Here is a 20642-nt window from a genome sequence, read left to right on the forward strand (position 1 = left end):
GCACCCATGGTGCGGCCCCTCGTTAACCAACGTCAAGTGAGGTTTGATTCATTAGCAAAATTACAGAGAGAACAAGCCGTGTGTTCTACGTACAGGAGTTTCCATCTTCCCAGGGCTTTTAACAACATTGGCCAGAGCCAAATCTCTTCCTTTTTTTTCTTTTTTGACACCAGGTTTCACCTTTGGGGTGCAGGGTTCGCTGCCTACCTCCCCACAAGCTGCTGGCAGGACTTCCGTGCGCTGACCGTGGCGGCCCCAACCCCTCCGTAGGAGACGCTCAGGTCCTCAATGGTGTCCGTGCCTTCCTTGAGGAGGACCCGCATGCCAGCACTCACGTCGGCCAAGGCATTGTGCTGGCCCTGAGCCTGTCGGAAGGCTGACACAAATTCCCACTGTGGGGACAAGAACCATTTGGGGTTGTTTGACATGTGGAAACTAAGAGCATGGCTTCTGCTTCTTGGTGCTACTAATTCATCACGTAGACTCAATCTAAGAGGACACAAAAGACATTTGGCACAGCTAGAGGGCAAGTCGGTGGCCTTCTCACTCAAAGTGAGAATGGCGCCCTCCCGAAGGCCCATCCCCAGTGCCCGGCGCCCTCAAGGAACAGGGATCACTGTGCACTTTTCCCGAGGCTAAGATACCTGGATCATGTCTATGTGCTCTGTTTCCAGGGGCTCTTCCCTCTAGTCTCCAGATGCCTCTATCTTCATGAGGCTGGAGGAGCCCTCCCAGCACAGGTGGTTTTTTTGTTTGTTTGTTTGTTTGTTTGTTTTTTAAGATTTTATTTATTTATTTGACAGAGAGAAACACAGCGAGAGAGGGAACATAAGCAGGGGTAGTGAGAGAGGGAGAAGCATGCTTCCCGCGTAGCAGGGAGCCCGATGCGGGGCTCGATCCCAGGACCCTGGGATCATGACCTGAGCTGAAGGCAGACGCTTAACTGACTGAGCCACCCAGGCGCCCCAGCATAGGTGTTTTTAAATGCAATTTGCTTACAGTGTGAAAGAGACCCACCACATTTCTTGGTTTGTAGAAATGACTACGTTTCCACTTTGCAAAGGTCACAAAGGAGTCGACTAGAACTTTCTGACAGTGGACTAGGGACTCTTGTATCAGGAACAAGAGTCAGGAGGGTGATGGCTGCCTCACTGGGCTCTTTGGCACCGTGACTGTGGATGTTTTGACATGGGGTTAATGGCGAGGACCTGTATCTCAAGTGTGTTTCCAACGGTACGGCCACTGAGGGCACTGTGCTTGAGTTGGCCTGGTTTTCTGTCTGGAGCCTTTAGGCAGATGCACATTTCACTAGAATACATCTCAAAGTTTCCATTGCAAAGGAAAAATAAATGAAGGTCATACATGGCTGAAAACATGACTTAATATAAGACTTCCTGCATAACCAAGCTAACTCCTGGCTTTTGATAATTGTGTGTGTGTGTGTGTGTGTGTGTTGAATTGCCTCTCTCTGGGAAGACTGTACTCTTGGACTCAGGTACAGTTTTGGGGAGAGACACGGAACACTGAGTGAGGACAGAGGACCCATGCCACAGCCAGCTGGGTGGTCACATCAACCCCAGATACCTGTGTTAGCAAACTTCTGGAGGCCCTCGTGTTTCTCTGAGCTGTTGGAGTTAGCTAGAGTGGGAAATGGGGATGCCCAGCCCTAGCGTCCGCCTCTTTGTGGGTGAGGCAGAGAAGCTCATTCCATAGCTGGAGAGCTTTAATTTCCGCCTCCCAGAGTTGATCTGTAGACACAAAGGGGTGTGGAAACACAACCGCTGCCCTCAGCGGGCCCCACCCCACAGCTGAAACAACAACCCCAAATCCACACCCCAGAGCTGCTCACCCGAGGGTGTCTGAGAGCTTTGGTGCTGGGCCAGCCCACAGTGGACAGGAAACAGATTTTCAGGGCAGAGTTATTTTCCTTCCATCTGTTTTCAGATTTCTAAAGATGACTGCATTCAGTTATGGAAAGGGAAAAACAACTCTCAGAAGCAGCCAGCAGAATTCTTACCTTTTGAGAGTGAGGGATGTACACAGATTCCAAAATTTCCTCTGGCTTAAGGTCTGCACTTGCCAACCCGGCAAGAAAATGTTCGTTTAGAGGAATCTGGCGTGTACCTGCTGTTGAAGAAAATGACATTTCTGCATAGTTGTGACAGGAATGCCGGAGTATTCTGCACTCTTAAATGTCAGCAGCAAAGAGGAAAAGGTCACCTTCCTCTGCCCCGAGTGAGGCAGCCGTCTGCGTGCGTGACAGTCCAGGGCTCCCCCGTTCCTCCGCCCAGGGCGGGTGGCGGAGGCCCCTGGGCATTCACGTGCTCTGTGAGCTGGGGCTCCTGCCCCCCCCCCCCCCCAAGGCCGGTCAGGCCTGTGCCGTTTTCATCTTTAGGCAGAGGCTGGTTGACTAAACCTAACTCGTTCAACGCTATGATCAAGATAAGGGCGTAGCTTCGGCAGAGACAGGGTTTATTTCCACTAGCAGCAGAGCTCAAATCATTGCATTTGCTTTTTGTTCTTGCTGCTGCTGCTGGATACCTACACCCTTAAAATGAAGTGAGCAATTCACAAAACCTTTCAGCCCAAGTGTTACAATTTAGCGGTCAGAGCAATACCCCCCCCCCCCCCCCCCCGTTATAAAACGTGGTTTGTGGCTGCACAGCAGGGCCATGAGGGCTCAAACTGCAGCCCAGAGAGTCGGAGCTGGTTCTGTGCCTGACAACGGCGGCAAGATGCTGACTGGAACGCAGGGGGGTCCCGAAGGAGGCAGGAGCGCCCCAAAGGAGCCCCTGCTGACCTTGGCTGGCCTGGCCTGCCGCTGGGGTCAGCGAGCTCATCTACCAGCCTTGCCGGAGCGAGGCTGCGCTCAGGGTGGAGGTGGCTTGGGCAAAGCTGGGCAAACAGAGACCTTAAGCCAAAGGTAATGACCAACAGCCCAGTAGGAGAACACCACTGCTAGCACTACTCCTACTGGTGAAGCGGAAGGCTCTGCATGGGGGCCAGGCTCTCCGTGCTATCCTGATGCTCCAGAGTCTTGCTTCTTCTTTCCTGCTCTTTGGGGGTCAGGCTGGGGTTGTCTTGGACCATAGGCGGGGAGGGCTGAGAAAAATGGGTGACAGGGCCAGGCCAGGGTGAGGCCCTTCGGCTCCTCCCTCCTGGGTGGGCCCCATGCAAAGCTCAATAGGGACACCGAGAGCTTTTCCTCTGCACAAAGCCTCTCCCAACACTTCCCACCAGTTAGGGATGGGCTCGTATTATGGCCAACAAACCCCTGGAGAGGCTTACCTCGCCCCAAAGTTCACGTGGGGAGCAGATTGTGATTGCTTCCCTGCAGCCTAGCCCCTGGGTCCCACCGCCCATAGGAACGGTGAATGACTGGCCGGCCAAGTGGGGTGGGTGGAAGGAGTGGGTATCTGGTGGGTTGTGGGTGAGGGACGGGCAGGAGTGATCACAGGGAGAAGCAGAACCCCGGGGAGGCAGCCCATTGCAGGCAATGGTTCCCATCAGTGTCTGTCTCTACAGGTGGCCTCAGCAGGGCGGTTGGATGGACTAGACAGGCTGTGTGTCCGATGTCCGGCACAGCCTGGGCCATGGTTAGCGCCCAGGAAATGGGCGTGTCGGCATCGGCCTGGCAGCGGAGGCACCAAGGGAGATGAGCGTTTCCAGGGAGACAAGGGTAGTTTCGCGTGGAACGGCCCCAAGGGAATGATGTTCTCAGCCAGCATGTAGAATGAGTCATTCCCTTCCTCCTGTCCCCAGAGGGCCCGTGGTGTCTGCAGTGTGTCCTCCCTGGCCTCGTGGCTTCACACACAGCAACTGAGAGGGGTGGGCATGAAAAGGAGGGAGCAGCCCTCAGGCAGCAGAGCGCCTTCGGCCGGGGCTCTGCTCACCTCCCCTGGCTGTCACGCGGCTGTGGGGGAGTGTCGTGTGGGTGTGGGCTGTGGGGCCAGCCGCAAGCGCGAGCCACTCCCTCGCATCCGTGTGCCTTCCTCCAGGAGCCCGAGTTCCCCACGTGGACTGAGAGCCCCAGACCAGGGCTTTCACTTACAGCCATTCCCTAGAAAGAAAGACAGAAAGTCTTCGGTGCAGTTCAGAATGTTCTGGGGCAGCTCACCTTCTGCTAGCAGATTGAGGGTAGCGTTGCCCACAGCCAAAATTGGATTCAGATCCGAATAGCAGTGCCGGCTTATAATATGTCCCCCTAAGGACTAAGAAGAGATAGTTATAACCTGGGTCATTCTATCCCTCAGATCCTATGCCCCACGGGCACCTGCTTAAGGTCCTCTCGCAGTCACAAGGAGTCTTGTTCTTCTTGGCAGAGGGACTCCATTCCGAGCATCTGGGAGGCCCCTCCTGCCCACTACTTGGGATCGGGAGAGGAACTGATGGTAACTGCCACTCACACAGCATTCGGCCTGTTCTACCTCTTCACACACATTCACTCACTTCTCTCGACAACCCAGTGAAATTGATGCCATTTTTCAGATGAAGACACTGGGCACAGAGGAATTATGAAACTTGAGCCTGGTCTCCCAGCTAGGAAGGGGCAGGCCTGGGATTCAAACCCAGGTAGCAGGATTCTGTGGCCCATTGTGAACCAGCCCCTGCTCAGCCTCGGCCACACCACAGGTGGCTGCGGTCCCGGCTACAGAGCTGCTGTCCCGCATCTAACCCTGCCTCCAACATGGCCAGCACCCACATGGGTGTGTTGGGGCTCTGGGCTCCTACACCACTGAGGGAGAGCCGCCCTTTTCCTCTTCTGGGGTCTGGTTGAACCTATAGCATCTCAGAACTTGGGAGGGAAATGACTGGCCATTCTACTTCATACTCTCCTCTCCACATAGTGATGGTGCCTCCAGTGACCACCTTGGGTTGCTGTGGTCTGGGCTGGAACATGGGTGAGGACAGGGAACCCCCATTCCTCTAGGAACAGCTTGATGTTCCAGTTCTTGTTTCCACTGAGCTGAATTTGCCTCCCTGGATTTTCCCCTATCAGTCACACTTCTACCCTTTGTGATTATATGAAGTCAATCACATCTGCCCTTGTGAATCTATACATATTTGAAGGCAGCGCTCATGATCCCTCTGACCCCCACCATTCCTCTTTCTGATGTGGTTTCCAACCCCGCACTCTCCTGCCACCATCTCCTCACCAGGCTGCAAGGTGTTAGAGTTCTTGACAGGAGGAATCACTGGAAGAGCTTTTTCAAAAGAAATACGTCCTCCCTTAATTGCCCATATCCCAAGGATTTCTAACATACCATTTGGGGGTATGTAGCGAGGGAGCATGCCTATTTTGAAAAGCCGTGTCTCTTCTGTTTCTTCTTCTTCAGAAACAGCCAGACTTTAAAGTGTGACTCTCAGATCTGAGCATTATTCTCCGGCTGCAGTCTGAGCAGTATGGAGTAGAGAAGGCTACCCTCCTTATTTTAGGTACTATACTTCTGTTAATGCAGCCTAAAACTAAATTACATTCTTTGATAGTCTTATCATGAAATTAGCAAAACTATGACCTACATTGCTACTTGGCTATTATGTTGAACTTGACTTAGAGTCCTCTTTTAAATATATTTTTAATAATGTTTGTTAAATATTAAGTATTTATTTATTGTGCCTGTTGTTTCAATCTGCTGAGAACTTTTTGCATACTGATTCTGCCAATGCTTATTTCAACACTGCAGTGAAATTAAGAAATAGGTCCAGTGTGTCTGATGATTGGCCCCTAGAACGTACTGCCATATTCCGGATCTGCTGGCATGCCAGACTCTTCAGGTGCTTCAGGAGGGCTCGGTATGTCTGAGTTTTCTCCTCTGGAAGCTCGGAAACTCGCTCAGCCAAAATGTCTTTTACTTGGGCCAGACTGCAGCCAGCACCTATTGTCAGTCCTAGGAAGCAAATTGTTTTTATAGGTGACATGGGAGGAGCAACTGAATTATAATCATGGTGCCGGGGCCGTCGCGTTCAGCTGGTGCATTGGCTCCCAACACTGGCTGCACAGAGAATCACTGGGAACTCAACAGCACAGATACCTTACTCCCAAATCACTTAAGTCGGAATTTCCAGACATGGGGCTTTTTCAAAGGCTCCCCAGGTAGTTCTGTGCAGCCAGGAGCAATCCCTGGGCTGGTCTATACTCTTCTTTAGACAAATGCAAGGAAATAGAGGCTAGAAAGAAGGAATGAGAGTGACAACTAGCAGGTGGCAGACCTTACTAGAACTCTCCTGACTGACCACAGTGAAACTATGCAAAGCTGTTTGTGACTAAGGGGAATAAATCTGATGGCATTAAAATAATGACCAAGGATTTTCAATCACTTAGATCACTGCCTATAATCAATAATGCTTTGACTGCCGATTTGCACCTCTACAGGTAGTGTTGATACTCAAAATCCTTGACAACCAGTCCCAAGAGGGCGCCAGCCAATCAGAATGAACACAGCTCCTGAGGAGCTTCCCCAGATATTATGTTGGGCATTATTGGGTGTGAGGACATCGGGGGTCCCCAGGGAGTGTCCAGGGAAGTGGGAGTGATCGGAGAGCATCCAGGAGGGTTGGGGCAATGCTATTTGCTACCTGACAAGGAAGTAATTAAAAATAAACAGGTGTTGCAGGCATACTTGTGTGTATTGGCAGGCTATTAACACCAGCTTTGGGGTTTCCCTACAATAGAGATGAAAAGGGTTCAGGTCAATCTTTGAAAGTGAAGAAGTCACCCAAACTGTCAAGGGATCACTTAGTCGGCCTTTTAAAATTAATCCTTGACTTCTTTGCATTTGTAGAATGAATTGCCCACACATAGAGTCTGATTTGACATCACTTCCAGGGCTGGGTTCTAACTTTAGTTAGTCTGTTTTGCAGGTTGCAGGCTAGGCTTTGATTTTTCTCTTGTGGATTAATCTTTGAGAATATTTTCCCCTCCCGCATAGCTTTATCTTTTATCAATATTAAGAACATACTTGGCACAATACTTCTCCCACCCCTGCCAACATACCCATATAACACATAACATACCTGCAGCTTCAATAATCACAGCTAACCTAATTGATTAGGGAAACCACCATCTGTTCCTTATTATCCTTATATGAAGCAAATCTTGCCTAAAGATAACTCAACTTCTCCTCCCCCTGGAATGTCTCAACCTAGAGTCCTCACCCTGTTGCTGCCCAGTGTTTCATAAAAGGCCCCTGTAACATAGGAGCCCATCCCAGACCCATCAGCGATGGTTCATTGCTTCCTATCACCACAGGGTCCATTGGAGCTTGGTCTTTAACTTCTGCAAAAATCCTGGCCATACTTTTGCTCTCAGGAGCACTGGGAAGTCCAAGCTTGTTTCCTGTCATGCAATCCCTCCTACCTTATAGACCCAGAGCCTTATTAGTAGGGAAGAATTCAGAAACAAAAAGATGTTGTTGTTGTTGTTATTTTAAGGTCAGAAGCATCGTACAGACCAGCCTGTCTCTTATTTGACACAGGTAAAATAGGGCCGTTCAGCCCCAGGGGAGAGTAAAATGCTGGCTGTCTGCTCTGCTCTATTTCCATTGCTCACATTACCCCCTGACTTTGTGTTAGGCTTGACATGGCTGTACTGAGAAAATTCTACTTACTGTATTCCTATTCACATTTTATTCCATCTTTGGTCACAAAACCTAGCCTGTATAATTGGAAAGAGTTTCGACTTTTTTTATTCTCAGAATGTGGGTTTTGTTTTAACTTCATGTTTTTCAGAGTGCATGGGTCTATGGGATAAAGGGGTGGGGACTGGGGCGCCTGGGTGGCTCAGTTGGTTGAGTGACTGCCTTTGGCTCAGGTCATGATCCTGGAGTCCCGGGATCGAGTCCCGCATTGGGCTTCCTGCTCAGCAGGGAGTCTGCTTTTGCTTCTGACCCTCTCTCCTCTCGTGTTCTCTCTCTCATTCTCAGATAAATAAATAAAATCTTAAAAAAAAAAAAAGAGGTGGGGACTTTCTGGAGCACTTACTATACTAAAGATTTTGAGGGGAAAAAATGTACACTGAGTCAAACATGTACGTGATTTGGATCAGCATTCAAAATTTAAACAAATATAAACCTTCACAGAAATTTATTTCCCGTGGGAGGGGTCCTGGGAGGGGGGAACACACACATTTGGCTCCAATGTACCCCTCCCCCACCAATGTTGGCATTCTTCCGGGCCTTAGGAAAAATTTGGGAATCTTGGGAAAAGTTCCTGGAGGAACATTCTGCCACTAGAGGGTACTCACACTTTAATTTTAAGAGGGCCTGAGGAAGGCCTACAGCTTCCTCAGATTTCAGAATCTGGCTCTACTTTGCAGATCCAAACTGAGCAGTCCATTCCAACCACCAGTTGGGCAGGCCACAGGGTGAGCCTGGGGGATGGGGAAAGGCTCATCAAGTAAGGAAAAGAGTTCTCAAGTGGAAACGGGAGATGTGTGGCTTGGTGGCCTGGCCACTAGCCAGTTTGGGGACCTTCGGCAAGTCTACTCTCCTTTTGCATCTTGGCTTCCTCATGAGGAATTCCTAAAAATGAGGGATTTGGGTAACCCTGAGGAATCTGATTTGTGCTCGGAAGGGTCCTCTCAGGCACAGACATAAGGGGGCTCAGTGATAGGGGGATGGTGAAAAGTCTCCCCTCTCCTTTGAACAGAGCAGCTTATTTTCATTTATTTATTCTGTTTAAGGGGTTTTTTTTGAAGGCAGGGTTGGGGTGCTAGAGAAGTCTGAAAACTGGGCTAAATAATACCTGGGGTGAAGATTAGGGAAAGTTTTTCCTGCCTTAACCTCCTGCTTATATTGGTTACCTTTGCTCCCAATCCACCCATTCTACCACTCCCTCTTCTCTCCCTTCTGTTCTCACCAAGATTTTGAGTGAATCTAAGCACATTCCCCTTGTTTTCTGAGTGACACTCAGGTGTGCTACCTGAGTCATCCCGAGGCTGGAGCTGCAAAGCCCCAGTGCTGGGCGAAACCAGGAAGGGTCCCTTCCCTTGCAAATGAGTAGGGTGATGCCGGGGAAAGGCATGCTTGCTGGTCTGCTGCACAGTCTGACTTCGGCTGATGCTGGTTAGGAGCCAGGAAGATGGGACTCCTGGATGGCAGTGATACAGCCAAGGCAGGTCCCCTCCCCTGCCTACCACTGATGCCCACAAGCACACAATGGCCTACAAGTCAGTCTTGACTCAGCTTTCAGTTCAGTCCACCTCCTTGTTGCCTAAGTTAAGAAAGTCATCATTACCACTGTATCACAAATTCAAGTTCCTGACCCACTCATTCATTCATTTTTTCCCATTAACTCATTCGTCAGTCATTGAACTGAGCACTTATATGCATGTATAGTACTTATATGCATGTGCTTACATGCTAGGAGCTCTGGGGGATGAGGAAAGGAGTAAAATAAGATTCCTTTTATCAAAGGGTTTGCTGTGCATCTTGAAGGCAAAGTCTTGCAGGTTTTCTTCCTACTTTGTGAGTACCACCTTGCCTGATGTAGTAGTATTTGCATGTAGTGGGCCACAATGTCCCTTAAGGACATTGTAAGTGACTGGGGTGCTTGCCTGGGCAGGTCTTTGTCTCATTTTACCTCTTGCCATTAAGTAGCATTTGAGCGCCAGACAATATTTCTCCTACTTTCTCCTTGCAAACATCCTCCCTCCTAGAAATTGACTATTCAACTGATGGATAGCACTAGTTCTCTTGCTGTCTTCCCATCAAAATTACACTGCAAATTTACTGTCTTTGGGTCACCATGGCATTTTATAGGCAAGAATCCTGCAAGTGACTACAAGGTCTTAAATGATGTCATCTGAATACCTCATATTCTGTGCAAAGCTTTTGATAGTAAGGTTTTATGGTAGGGATATTATATCACATCAGAAAAATGATGAAGAGTTAGAAATAGGCCAGACAAGACAATGTGTAAGTAGGTTCCAAGCTCCTTGGTAAGTGTAAGTTTTGTGCAGGGATTTGTTCACTAATGTTTTACTAAGAATACCAGGAACTCACCATCCCTTGTTTTGGATACCATACTGAGCTCAGAAATCCTAGCAGGAGAGAGGAGAATTGGGTGAAAGTGTCCTTGATATTTCATTGCAGGTCCTGAAAAGTAAATATATGTATTTTAGAGAGATTTAGGAAAGAGAAAATGCCCTTTCTTGGCATTTAAAGTTTCTCATAAAAATATTCAGATACTAATTTTTAAAAATTTGATAATAAATAAATATAGATGTAAAAGCAGTAGCTATATGTCCTGCAAAGTAAATTTATAAGGATGCTCTCCCAGTACATGTATTTACTTATTTATACATTTACTATATGTATATAAAAATAGAAAATAGAATGGATGGGAGGTTCTTAGAAAGCTCTTACACATTGGAACCAGGAGACATACATAAGAATATTCATAATAAGAAACATATAACCTACCAAAACTGAAGCAGGAAGAAATAGAAAATTTGAACAGACCAATTACTAGCAATTTGAAGCAATAATCAAAAAACTCCCAACAGTCTAAAGTCCAGGACCAGAGAGCTTCAATAATTCAATAATTCAAACATTGAATTATTTATTTATTTTTAAAATATTTTATTTATTTATTTGACAGAGAGCAGGAGGGCACAAGCAGGGGGAGCGGCAGAGGGAGAGGGAGAAGCAGGCCCCTGGCTGAGCAGGGAGCCTGACGCAGGGCTCGATCCCAAGACCCTGGGATCATGACCTGAGCTGAAGGCAGACACTTAACCAAATGAGCCACCCAGATGCCTCTCCACCAAACATTTAAAGAAGAGTTAATACCTATTCTTCTCAAACTATTCAAAAAAATATAAAAAAGAACTTCCAGATTCCTTCTGTGAGGCCAGTATCACTCTGATACCAAAACCAGATAAAGACATGACTAAAAAAGAGAACTACAGGCCAATATCTCTGATGAACATGGATGCAAAAATCCTCAACAAAATACTAGCAAACCGAATCCAACAATACATTAAAAAAATCATTCACCACCATCAAGTGGGATTTATTCCTGGGATGCAAGGGTAGCTCAATATTCACAAGTCAATCTACATGATGCATCACATCAATAAGAGAAAGGATAAAAACTATATATTTCAATAGATGCAGAAAAGGCATTTACAAAGTACAACATCCATTCATCATAAAAACCCTTGACAAAGTAGGCTTAGAGGGAACATACCTCAACATAATAAAAGCCTTGTATGAAAACCTCATGGCTAACAATACTGAATGGAGAAAAATTGAGAGCTTTCCCCCTAAAGTCAGGAATGAGACAAGACAAGACAAGACAAGACAAGACATGAGACACTCTCACCACTTTTACTCAACATAGTACTGGAAGTCCTAAACACAGCAATTAGAAAACAAAAAGAAATAAGAGGCACCCAAATTGGTAAGGAAGAAGTAAAACTTTCACTATCTGCAGATGACATGATACTATATATAGAAAACCCTACAGACTCCACCAAAAATGACAACAACATAGAACTGATAAATGAATTTAGTAAAATTGCAGGATATAAAATCAATGTATAGAAATCCATTGCATTCCTATACACTAATAATGAAGCAGCAGAAAATGAAATTAAGAAAGCAATCCCATTTACAATTGCACCAAAAATCACAAAATATTTAGGAATATACTTAAACAAAGAGATGAAAGACCTGTACTCTGAAAACTATACAACACTTGTGAAACAAATTCAAGATGACACAAAGAAATGGAAAGACATCCCATGCTCATGAGTTGGAAGAATATTGTTAAAATGTCTATACTACCCAAAGCAATCTAAAGATTTAATGCAATCCCTATCAAAATACCAACAGCAGTTTTCACAGAATTAGAACAAACAATCCTAAAGTTTGTATGGAACCATGAGAGACCCTGAATAGCCAAAGCAATCTTGAACAAGAAAAAAAAAAATGCAGGTATCACAATTCTAGACTTCAAATTATATTACAAAGCTGTAGTAATCAAAATAGTATGGTATTGGCATAAAAATAGACACATAGATCAATGGAACAGAATGGAAAACCCAGAAATAAACCCACAATTATTTGGTCAATTAACCTTTGACAAAGGAGGCAAAAATATACAATGGGAGAAATATGGTTTCTTCAACAAATGGTGTTGGGAAAACTGGACAGCAACGTGCAACATGCAAAAGAATGAAACTGGACCACTTTCTTACACTATACACAAAAATGAACTCAAAATGGATTAAAAACCTAATTGTGAGATTTGAAACCATAGAAATCCTAGTAGAGAACACAGGCAGTAATTTCTCTGACATCATCTGTAGTAATATTTTTCTAGATATGTCTCCCAAGACAAGGGAAATAAAAGCAAAAATAAATTATTGGGACTACATCAAAATAAAAAGTGTCTGCACAGCAAAGGAAACAAGCAACAAAAAGGCAACCTACTCAATGGGAGAAGATATTTGTAAATGACATATTCAATACAGGGTTAGTATCCAAAATGTGTACAACTCAACAGCCAAAAACCAAATAATCCAGTTAAAAATGGGCAGAAGACATGAACAGACATTTCTCCAAACAAGACATACAGATGGTTGACAGACACATGAAAAGATGCTCAACATCACTCATCATCAGGGAAATGCAAATAAAAACTACAGTGTGATATCACTTTATACCTGTCAGAATGGTTAAAATAAAAAACACAAGAAACAACAGGTGTTGGTGAGGATGTGGAGAAAAAGTAACCTTTGCGCACTGTTGGTGGGAATGCAAACTGGTGCAGCCACTGTGGAAAACAGTATGGAGTTTCTTCAAAAAGTTAAAAATAGAACTGCCCTACGATCCAGTTATTGCCCTACTGGGTATTTACCCCCAAAACACAAAAATACTAATTCAAAGGGATACATGCACCCTATGTTTATTGCAGCATTAGCTACAATAGCCAAATTATGGAAACAGGCCAAGTGTCCATCAAAAGATGAATGGATAAAGAAGATGTGATATATATATACACAATGGGATATTACTCAGCCATAAAAATGAATGAAATCTTGCCATTTGCAATGACATGGATGGAGTTAGAGGGTATAATGCTAAGTGAAATAAATCAGTCAGAAAAATACAAGTACTATGTAATTTCACTCATATGTGGAATTTAAGAAATAAAACAAATGAGCAAGGGCAAAAAAAGAGAGAGAGACAACCTAAGAAACAGATTTTTAACAACAGAGAACAAACTTATGGTTACCAAAGGGGAGGTGGGTGGGGACGGGTGAAATAGGTGAGGGGGATTAAAGACTGCATCACCGGGGCGCCTGGGTGGCTCAGTTGGTTAAGCGACTGCCTTCGGCTCAGGTCATGATCCTGGAGTCCCTGGATCGAGTCCCGCATCGGGCTCCCTGCTTGGCAGGGAGTCTGCTTCGCCCTCTGACCCTATCCCCTCTCATGTGTTCTTTCTCTCTCATTCTCTCTCTCTCAAATAAATAAAATCTTTAAAAAAAAAAAAAAAAATAAAGACTGCATCACCATGAGGAGCACTGAGCAATATACAGAATTGTTGAATCACTATGTTGTACACCTGGAACTAATATAACACTGTGTGTTGACTATACTGGAATTAAAATAAAAAATAATAAAAAAAGAATATTCATAGAGCCAAAACTTGGAAAGCACTCCATGTCGTTCAACAGTAGAATGGATGAGCAAATTGTACACAGTCATACAATGGAATCTAGCAGTTACCTGCAACATTATGAGTGTATTTCAGGTCAAAAATGTTGAACAAACAAAGCAAATTGAAGAAGAAGAATACTGTGTCAGTCTATTTATGTGAAGTTCAAAAATATGCTAAAGTAAATGACATATTGCTTAAAGACTCAAATATATGTGGTAAAATTGTAAAAACAAGAAAGTGACTGACCATCACCACATTTGGACTAATGAGTGCTTCTGAGAGGAAGGGAAAGGTAGGGGATGTGGTTAGGAGGGCTCACGGGGCTTTCAAAGTTCTTGGTAAAGTTCTCATTCTTAAACTGGGTGTAGGTGATAACTGGGTGTGCACTGTTAACATACCCATACATATTTTAAAACTTCTTTTATATCTACTCACTATTTAACAAAAACAAAATAAAAAAAGATAAGATAAACTAAATGATAAAAAACACCCTCTAATATTTTTTCTCCACACCTCAGGGGGTCATGCTGCACACTCCCAGGGTATAGGTATACCCAACTTTGGAGACCACTTTATTATAATATAATATTTGTATTGTGCTTTTATATTATTATAATATACACAATTTACACATATTATTTATATCTAAAATTATAGAAATAATTAGATCATTATATCATATGATATATATCACATATATTCATGACCCGAAATAGCGTATTGTGTACTATTATATTATATATCATATGATATAATGATCTAATTATTTCTATAATAATTTTTATAATGCACTACTATATTATAACCTTTTTATTCTAAAGGATGAGGCTTAAAAAGGAGTGTTTGTAGACTGAGAGCGAAGTAGGGGATGGGAGGTCGGGCTCGGCTCTAATAGTGGTGCGAGAAACGCTGTAGTCACTCACCCATTGAGGTGTTGCCCGAGATGAGAGGGGCTTCAGGATGTTTGGCTTTCAGCTCCAGGAGATCCTTGAGGGTGCCAGGGGAGATCCAGGTAACCCTCTCTCCACAAAAGGTCAGGGTTTGTTTTTCTGGCTTCTCTACCATTCTCTAAGTGCAAAGGACAAGTGTGTCTGCACATGGGCACACCTGCCTTCCAGGTTCCCCGAGGGAGGTATATTCCTCTAGAGAGACTGCAGGAGTCCCGGGGTCCACTTGACTGAAAAGACTCACTACACTCATCGACTAATGCCTGTATTTCCATAATTAGATATTCACTTCTTTAACTTAAGACTTGTTAATATATGTAGCTCTTGGTAGGCAAGTGATGATATAGGTTGGCACCTGTCAATGATACTTCATTATAGATCAATTGAACACAATTCAGTATCATGGTCTTAAAAATCATAATTATACTAATAATCCTAAATTAACATCATCAGCCTGGACTTTTCCTCTGAAATCCAAACTCATGGATCTGAATGAGAACTTGATGTCTCCTCTGAGATGTTTAATAGACATCTCAGATTTAACATATCCCAAACTGAGCTCCTCATACCCCATCCTTTCTGAAGCCCCCAAAAAGGATCCCCCATCAAAAAAATACCCTGCTCTTCCTGAGGTCTTCCTCTTCTCTGTCAATGGCCACTGCCCTTTCCAGCTGTCCAAAGTCCCAGAGTCAGCCTTGATCTCTCTCTCTCCCATACCCCACATCACATCCAGCAGCAAATCCTGTTGGTTCTCCTTCAAAATATATCCAGAATCCACTCTCTTCTCAGCTACATGCTGGCAGCCTGGTCCAGCACCACCATCTCTCAGGATAGATCTACCACCCTGACGAGGCTCGCTGTTCCTTCCTGGGCCCCTCGCCAGGCTATTCCCATCCCAGCAGCCAGAACTATCCCAGATCCCATTAGAACATTAATAGGAACCTGCCCCTCCCCTGTCCAACCTCCCTAATCATTTCTCATTTCTCACGGGGTAAAAGTCAGCAGCCTAAGTCCTTGTGGTCTGTTCCCCAGTGGCTTTCCGACCTCATTCACTGTGCTCCAGCCAGGCTGCACCTTGCTCTGCCCCTTGGTCAGGGCAGGTGCTCTCCTACCCTTGACCCCTTTGCACCTGCTGTGTGCACTGCCTGGACTGCTTTTCCCCTACGGTCGAGGCTGCTCCCTCACTTCTGGTGAACTTTTTTCAAATGTTACTTTCTCAGAGAAATCTCTGGCCAGTATTCCAGCCCCCTTCTCAGTTTTATTTTTTTCCTTCTTACCACTTCTCATTAGCTAACATGCTGTATCTCTTATCTATCATCTTGCTTATTACCTGTCTCTCCTACCAGATGACAACCCCCTGTGGGTAGGTTTTTGTGTTAGTTTTGTTCCTTGCTCTATATTTAGTACCTAGAACAGTGCCTGGCATGTTGGTGGATGATTGATATTTGTTGAATGAGTGAATAAACACATCAGAACCCCTTCAGAAATAGGTATTTTATAGAATGGGACCACTAGATGCCAGAGAGGAGAGAGAGATGCTGATAGAGGGAAGGGTAGGTCATAGGGAGGGCCCTGGAAGTGCTTCTTGGGGTCAATGTACTAGTGTGGCTGGAAGACCAAGTTAGAAGCTGAGCAAAGCTGGATGACTAGGATAGTCAACAGAGAGATGCTGCAGATGACCACGGTGAGCATAATGACAAAGTCATTCAACAAAGAGCCTCAGTTGAGGCTTCAGGGAGTGTGTCCAGGGCATCAGCCAGGGAGGGCTTGCTGAGCTGGGTGGGGACAGGCTTCTTGATGTGATCAAATATTTCCACAGTTTGACAACTTCGCAGGAAGGAAAGGGTAGTTTTATAAAACTTAGTTTATAACCAGTGACATTTGAACAAACACATAAAGCACCCAACTTGTCTTACCAAGAGTTCTGGGGGAAATATGAGCTCCTGGGTAGGGTCCAAGGGCTGGAACTCGTCTTCTGCAAATAACTCTGTGCAAATCTTTATAAAGGACAGAAGATGGTCTTGTCAGCCCAGCTAAACCAGAAACAGCATTGTAATTCTTTACATTAATTAGGCAAAATGAACATAGTCATAATTCTCCTACTCTCCTAATATGAGAGTAATGGGAAATAGTTCAAACCAAATCAAAGTTTTAAATAAGAATCTTGTTGTAAGAGAAATACTGATTTGCCCCTGATATGATACTAAGGAAAAGAGTATTCTCTGAAATAGTTCAAAGAGTCCCCTGTGAAACACCAAGACCTTATATGAGAAACTATCAGAGGTCAGTAGGTCTGGGACTCAACTCCACTGGGCCCCAGCCACTGTCCTCTCACCAGTCAGGTCAGGATTCAAAATGCTAAAGGCTCTGAGAAGTCCTGAAGTTTAAATAAAAATGACTCTAGACATACATGCCTATGCATAAACCACCCCCACTAATTTAAATAACAATAGCTAACATTTATGGAGTGTTACATTCCAAGTGCTTTTACATGTATAATTGTTGTTTAGTCCTCACAACAATTATATAAAGAATGTAAATTATCATCTCCATTTTTACCAATTAGAAAACTAAAGCACAGTGGAAAGTTACCCAAACTCTAATCTTGTCTGAAAGAGATCTGTTTTAGCTTTGGAAACACTTATTCCCAGAAAACATTCCTAAAAAGGTGCAGCAAACTGGGAGAACCATGGGAAGCAGAGCTAGAGGTCTGTGTAGTGGAGAAGAACATGGGTAGACATCAGGGGCAGATCTGGGTTCATTCTCAGCTCTGTCACAACTTGGCACCCTCCCAAAAGAAAGGTACTTAACCTTTCTAAAGATAAATGGAAGTAATGTATATTTTGAAGGGTAACTTGTGACAATTAGGTGAAATGGATTGACATTTGTCCAACACTCCCCCTCTTTTTCTGTTTCTCTGGGGTCTTCCCAGGTTCCAGAAGAGAAACTGTTCCTTATAAAGGCTCTTAGTAAGACCCCAGATTGAGGAATTACAGGCCAACGTCTGAATGATCAGTTTTTGCATTAGCTAGAATTAGAAATGTAGGCGGGGGGCGCCTGGGTGGCTCAGTCTTTAAGCGTCTGCCTTCGGCTCAGGTCATGATCCCAGGGTCCTGGGATCGAGCCCCACATCAGGCTCCCTGCTCGGCGGGAAGCCTGCTTCTCCCTCTCCCACTCCCACTGCTTGTGTTCCCTCTCTCGCTGTGTCTCTCTCTGTCAAATAAATAAATAAAATCTTTAAAAAAAAAAAAAAGAAATGTAGGCGGTACCTGGGGGCAATAATGTGGTATGTCTTTGAAACCTAGGAATAAGCTGGTGTGTGAGAATGAAAATGTAAAAAAAACATAAAGAGTCAGATCTGAGGAATTAAAGTTTCCCCAAACAGGTGTTAGGCCAGGGCTTAATAGCTGGTCCAATAATAGAAGATCTTAACATAGCTTTAAGAGAAGGAACAGTCATGGGGCAGACCCCTGCCATCCAGCTGGTCTACCCTGGTGGAAGAGAGGGGTCTTCTGTGGTACTACCCTTAAGATTATCCAATTGCTCTGCATCCATGTTCACCAAGCAACCTCATTATAATGGAGCTTCCTATGTGTGTTTTCCTATAGGGAAAGGACATGCAGCTCAGTGACCATAAGATCCACTTTATAATTGGGTTTCTGTAAATGAATATTAGGGCACATTCCAGTTTAAATATCATGTTCTTTTGAGTTTGGTTAAAGTGAGTCAGATGGTCCCCAGAGCCCAGTCATTGCCCAGATGGACTTCCCGAGGCCACAAAATTGAGGATAATTGAATGTATTGACCCCTCTGAGGCACACTGATCCTCTGTGAAGTGTTCGTGGAGGGTGCAGCCTACCTTCTTTGGCAATAACCCTCTATTCCACTGCACATCTTCAGACCAAAATGAGGTGACAGTGGGAGGCTGAGAATGGGAACAAGGTAGGTGTGAGGGATAGAAATAGATACAGCAGGGGGATGATGGGCTCGGTTTTGTCTTAGGGCAGCTCTGTTCTCTCAGATTTCCTTGTCTACGGGGAGCGGACCCTATTTTATCCTTATTCCAACTTCTCTAAGTAATTCCTTTAAGAACTTGGCAGTGGGTCTTTTTTGGAAACTACTATCTCTCAGAGAGCAAAGCCAGAGACCACAATGTTTCCGGCTAAACTTCCCAGCTGTGGTGATCATGCCTTTGCCACGTGACTTTGGACAGGCTCCCTTCCTGAGGTTGCAGTGCCCTCTCTCTGCAAAGGAGGGGACGTGGTGATAGAGGACAGCTTTGCCTGAGTGGGACCAGGCACAAAACCCCCTTCCCACCCAAGGATGGGACTCATCAGAGTTGGGGCAGGTCTTTTCCTCTTGTCTGAGTGGGTTTATGTTTTCTCGTTTCATCCTTCCAGAGACTGAAGGGGAAAATCAGAGGCTGGCTTTGAATCACCCCGTTATCAGGTTCCAAATGAAAAGTGCTTTATTCATGCATGTGCTCTGGAGATTTGAAAGTAATGCAGCGTACGACCATCAACACTTAACAAGCAAAGTTTTAACACGGGGCCAGCATTAAGCAATACTCTCAGGGAGAGGACGAAACAAACAGGGACTCACGTCACTTTCCCTGCAGAGTGAGGAAGAATCATTTCCTCCAGGATCCAAGCAGCATTTTCCTGTTCCTTTCTGTTGACAGCCATTTGACTCCTAGGACAGTGAAATGCCTTTAGATGAAAAACTTTTTAATAGGTAAATGGGTATGTGCCTCAAAAGGCTTGGCAATTTAAATGTGACTCCAGACTTTTTTTAGTGGTTTCTGTTGGAACAGGGATAATCACAAGATCTTTTGCTTTATTTCAAAAATAGAATGATTAGGGCGTCTGGGTGGCTCAGTTGGTTAAGTGCCTGCCTTTGGCTCAGATCGTGATCCCAGGGTCCTGAGATTGAGTCCTGCATCAGGCTCCCTGCTTAGAGGGGAGTCTGCTTCTCCCTCTCCCTCTGTGTGCATGTGCTCACTCTCTCTCTCCCTCAAATAAATAAATAAATTTTTAAAAAATAAAATGATAATATAGACTATATGAAATATAAAATATGATGTATAATATATAGAAAAATATAATATATAGTATAATAATAATTATTTATATAATAATAAATAATATAAAGAAGCATAAAAGAAACTGTAATTACCCTATTCCACTGATAATATTTTTATATATTATATATATGTACTATATTTATAGTACAATATACTTTTTATTTTGCCTTTTTATTCATTTATTTGCCTATTATTTTGTTCATTTATGTGTTTATTTATTCATTTATATTGTGAATCTTTTTCCATATCATTAAAATGTCTTTATTTTTTTTAATTTAAATTCAATTAGTCAACATATAATACATCTAAAATGTCTTTAAAATATAATTTTGCTGATCATGTAAAAGTCCATCTTCTGGCTATTATATAATATATTCATAACATTTGCTATTGTTATATACTTAGGTTTCTTCCCTTCATTGTATAACTATAAATAACATATGAACATTTCTGTTCATTCCATGGACAGCTTTGTGTACGTCTCTGAATTTTTTCATAGGTGAATTCCTAGTGGTAGAATTAATTGATATGATACCTTTTAGGGCAATGATGATTTAATCATTCTCTAGAATATATAAGATCTAGCAACACTGAATGTTATCATTTATATAAGGACCTTTCAGACAAAAGAAAAGAAAAAAATAAAGAAAGATGGAGAAAAAAACCTATTTTGGAACCAGGTGTTCTAGACATTTGGGATCTGCATGGGACTGACTGAGAATGAATGGACAATCGAATTTTACAGCAGGTTTCCATTTACTGGTTCTTTCATTTCCCATTTCCTCCAAATTTACCTCTTGTGTCTTCTTCCTTAAATAATTTCTCCTCAGTATCTAGTAAAATACTTTCTTTTGATACCTCAGTTCTCTGCCCAAATGCCTCAGGCTGCCATCTTCCTAACTGTCCAAGGAGCAAAACCATCTGGGCCCAGTGACCAGAGCTTCCTC

At 44.0% G+C, this 20642-nt stretch overlaps 1 protein-coding gene across 1 annotated transcript in view; it reads right to left on the reverse strand.

Moving 5' to 3' along the window:
* Positions 1-20642, reverse strand: part of LOC116639550 (aldehyde oxidase 2-like) — a 77635-nt gene that overhangs the window by 47027 nt on the left and 9966 nt on the right. The window contains 8 exon segments of the mRNA XM_032416098.1: positions 208-392; positions 2018-2127; positions 4118-4211; positions 5737-5888; positions 10002-10094; positions 14589-14733; positions 16529-16609; positions 19215-19304. Of these exon segments, the coding sequence (XP_032271989.1) occupies positions 208-392; positions 2018-2127; positions 4118-4211; positions 5737-5888; positions 10002-10094; positions 14589-14733; positions 16529-16609; positions 19215-19304 (950 nt within the window).

Source organism: Phoca vitulina, unplaced genomic scaffold (genome assembly GCF_004348235.1).
Source record: "Phoca vitulina isolate PV1807 unplaced genomic scaffold, GSC_HSeal_1.0 scaffold1, whole genome shotgun sequence".
Lineage (NCBI taxonomy): Eukaryota > Metazoa > Chordata > Mammalia > Carnivora > Phocidae > Phoca > Phoca vitulina.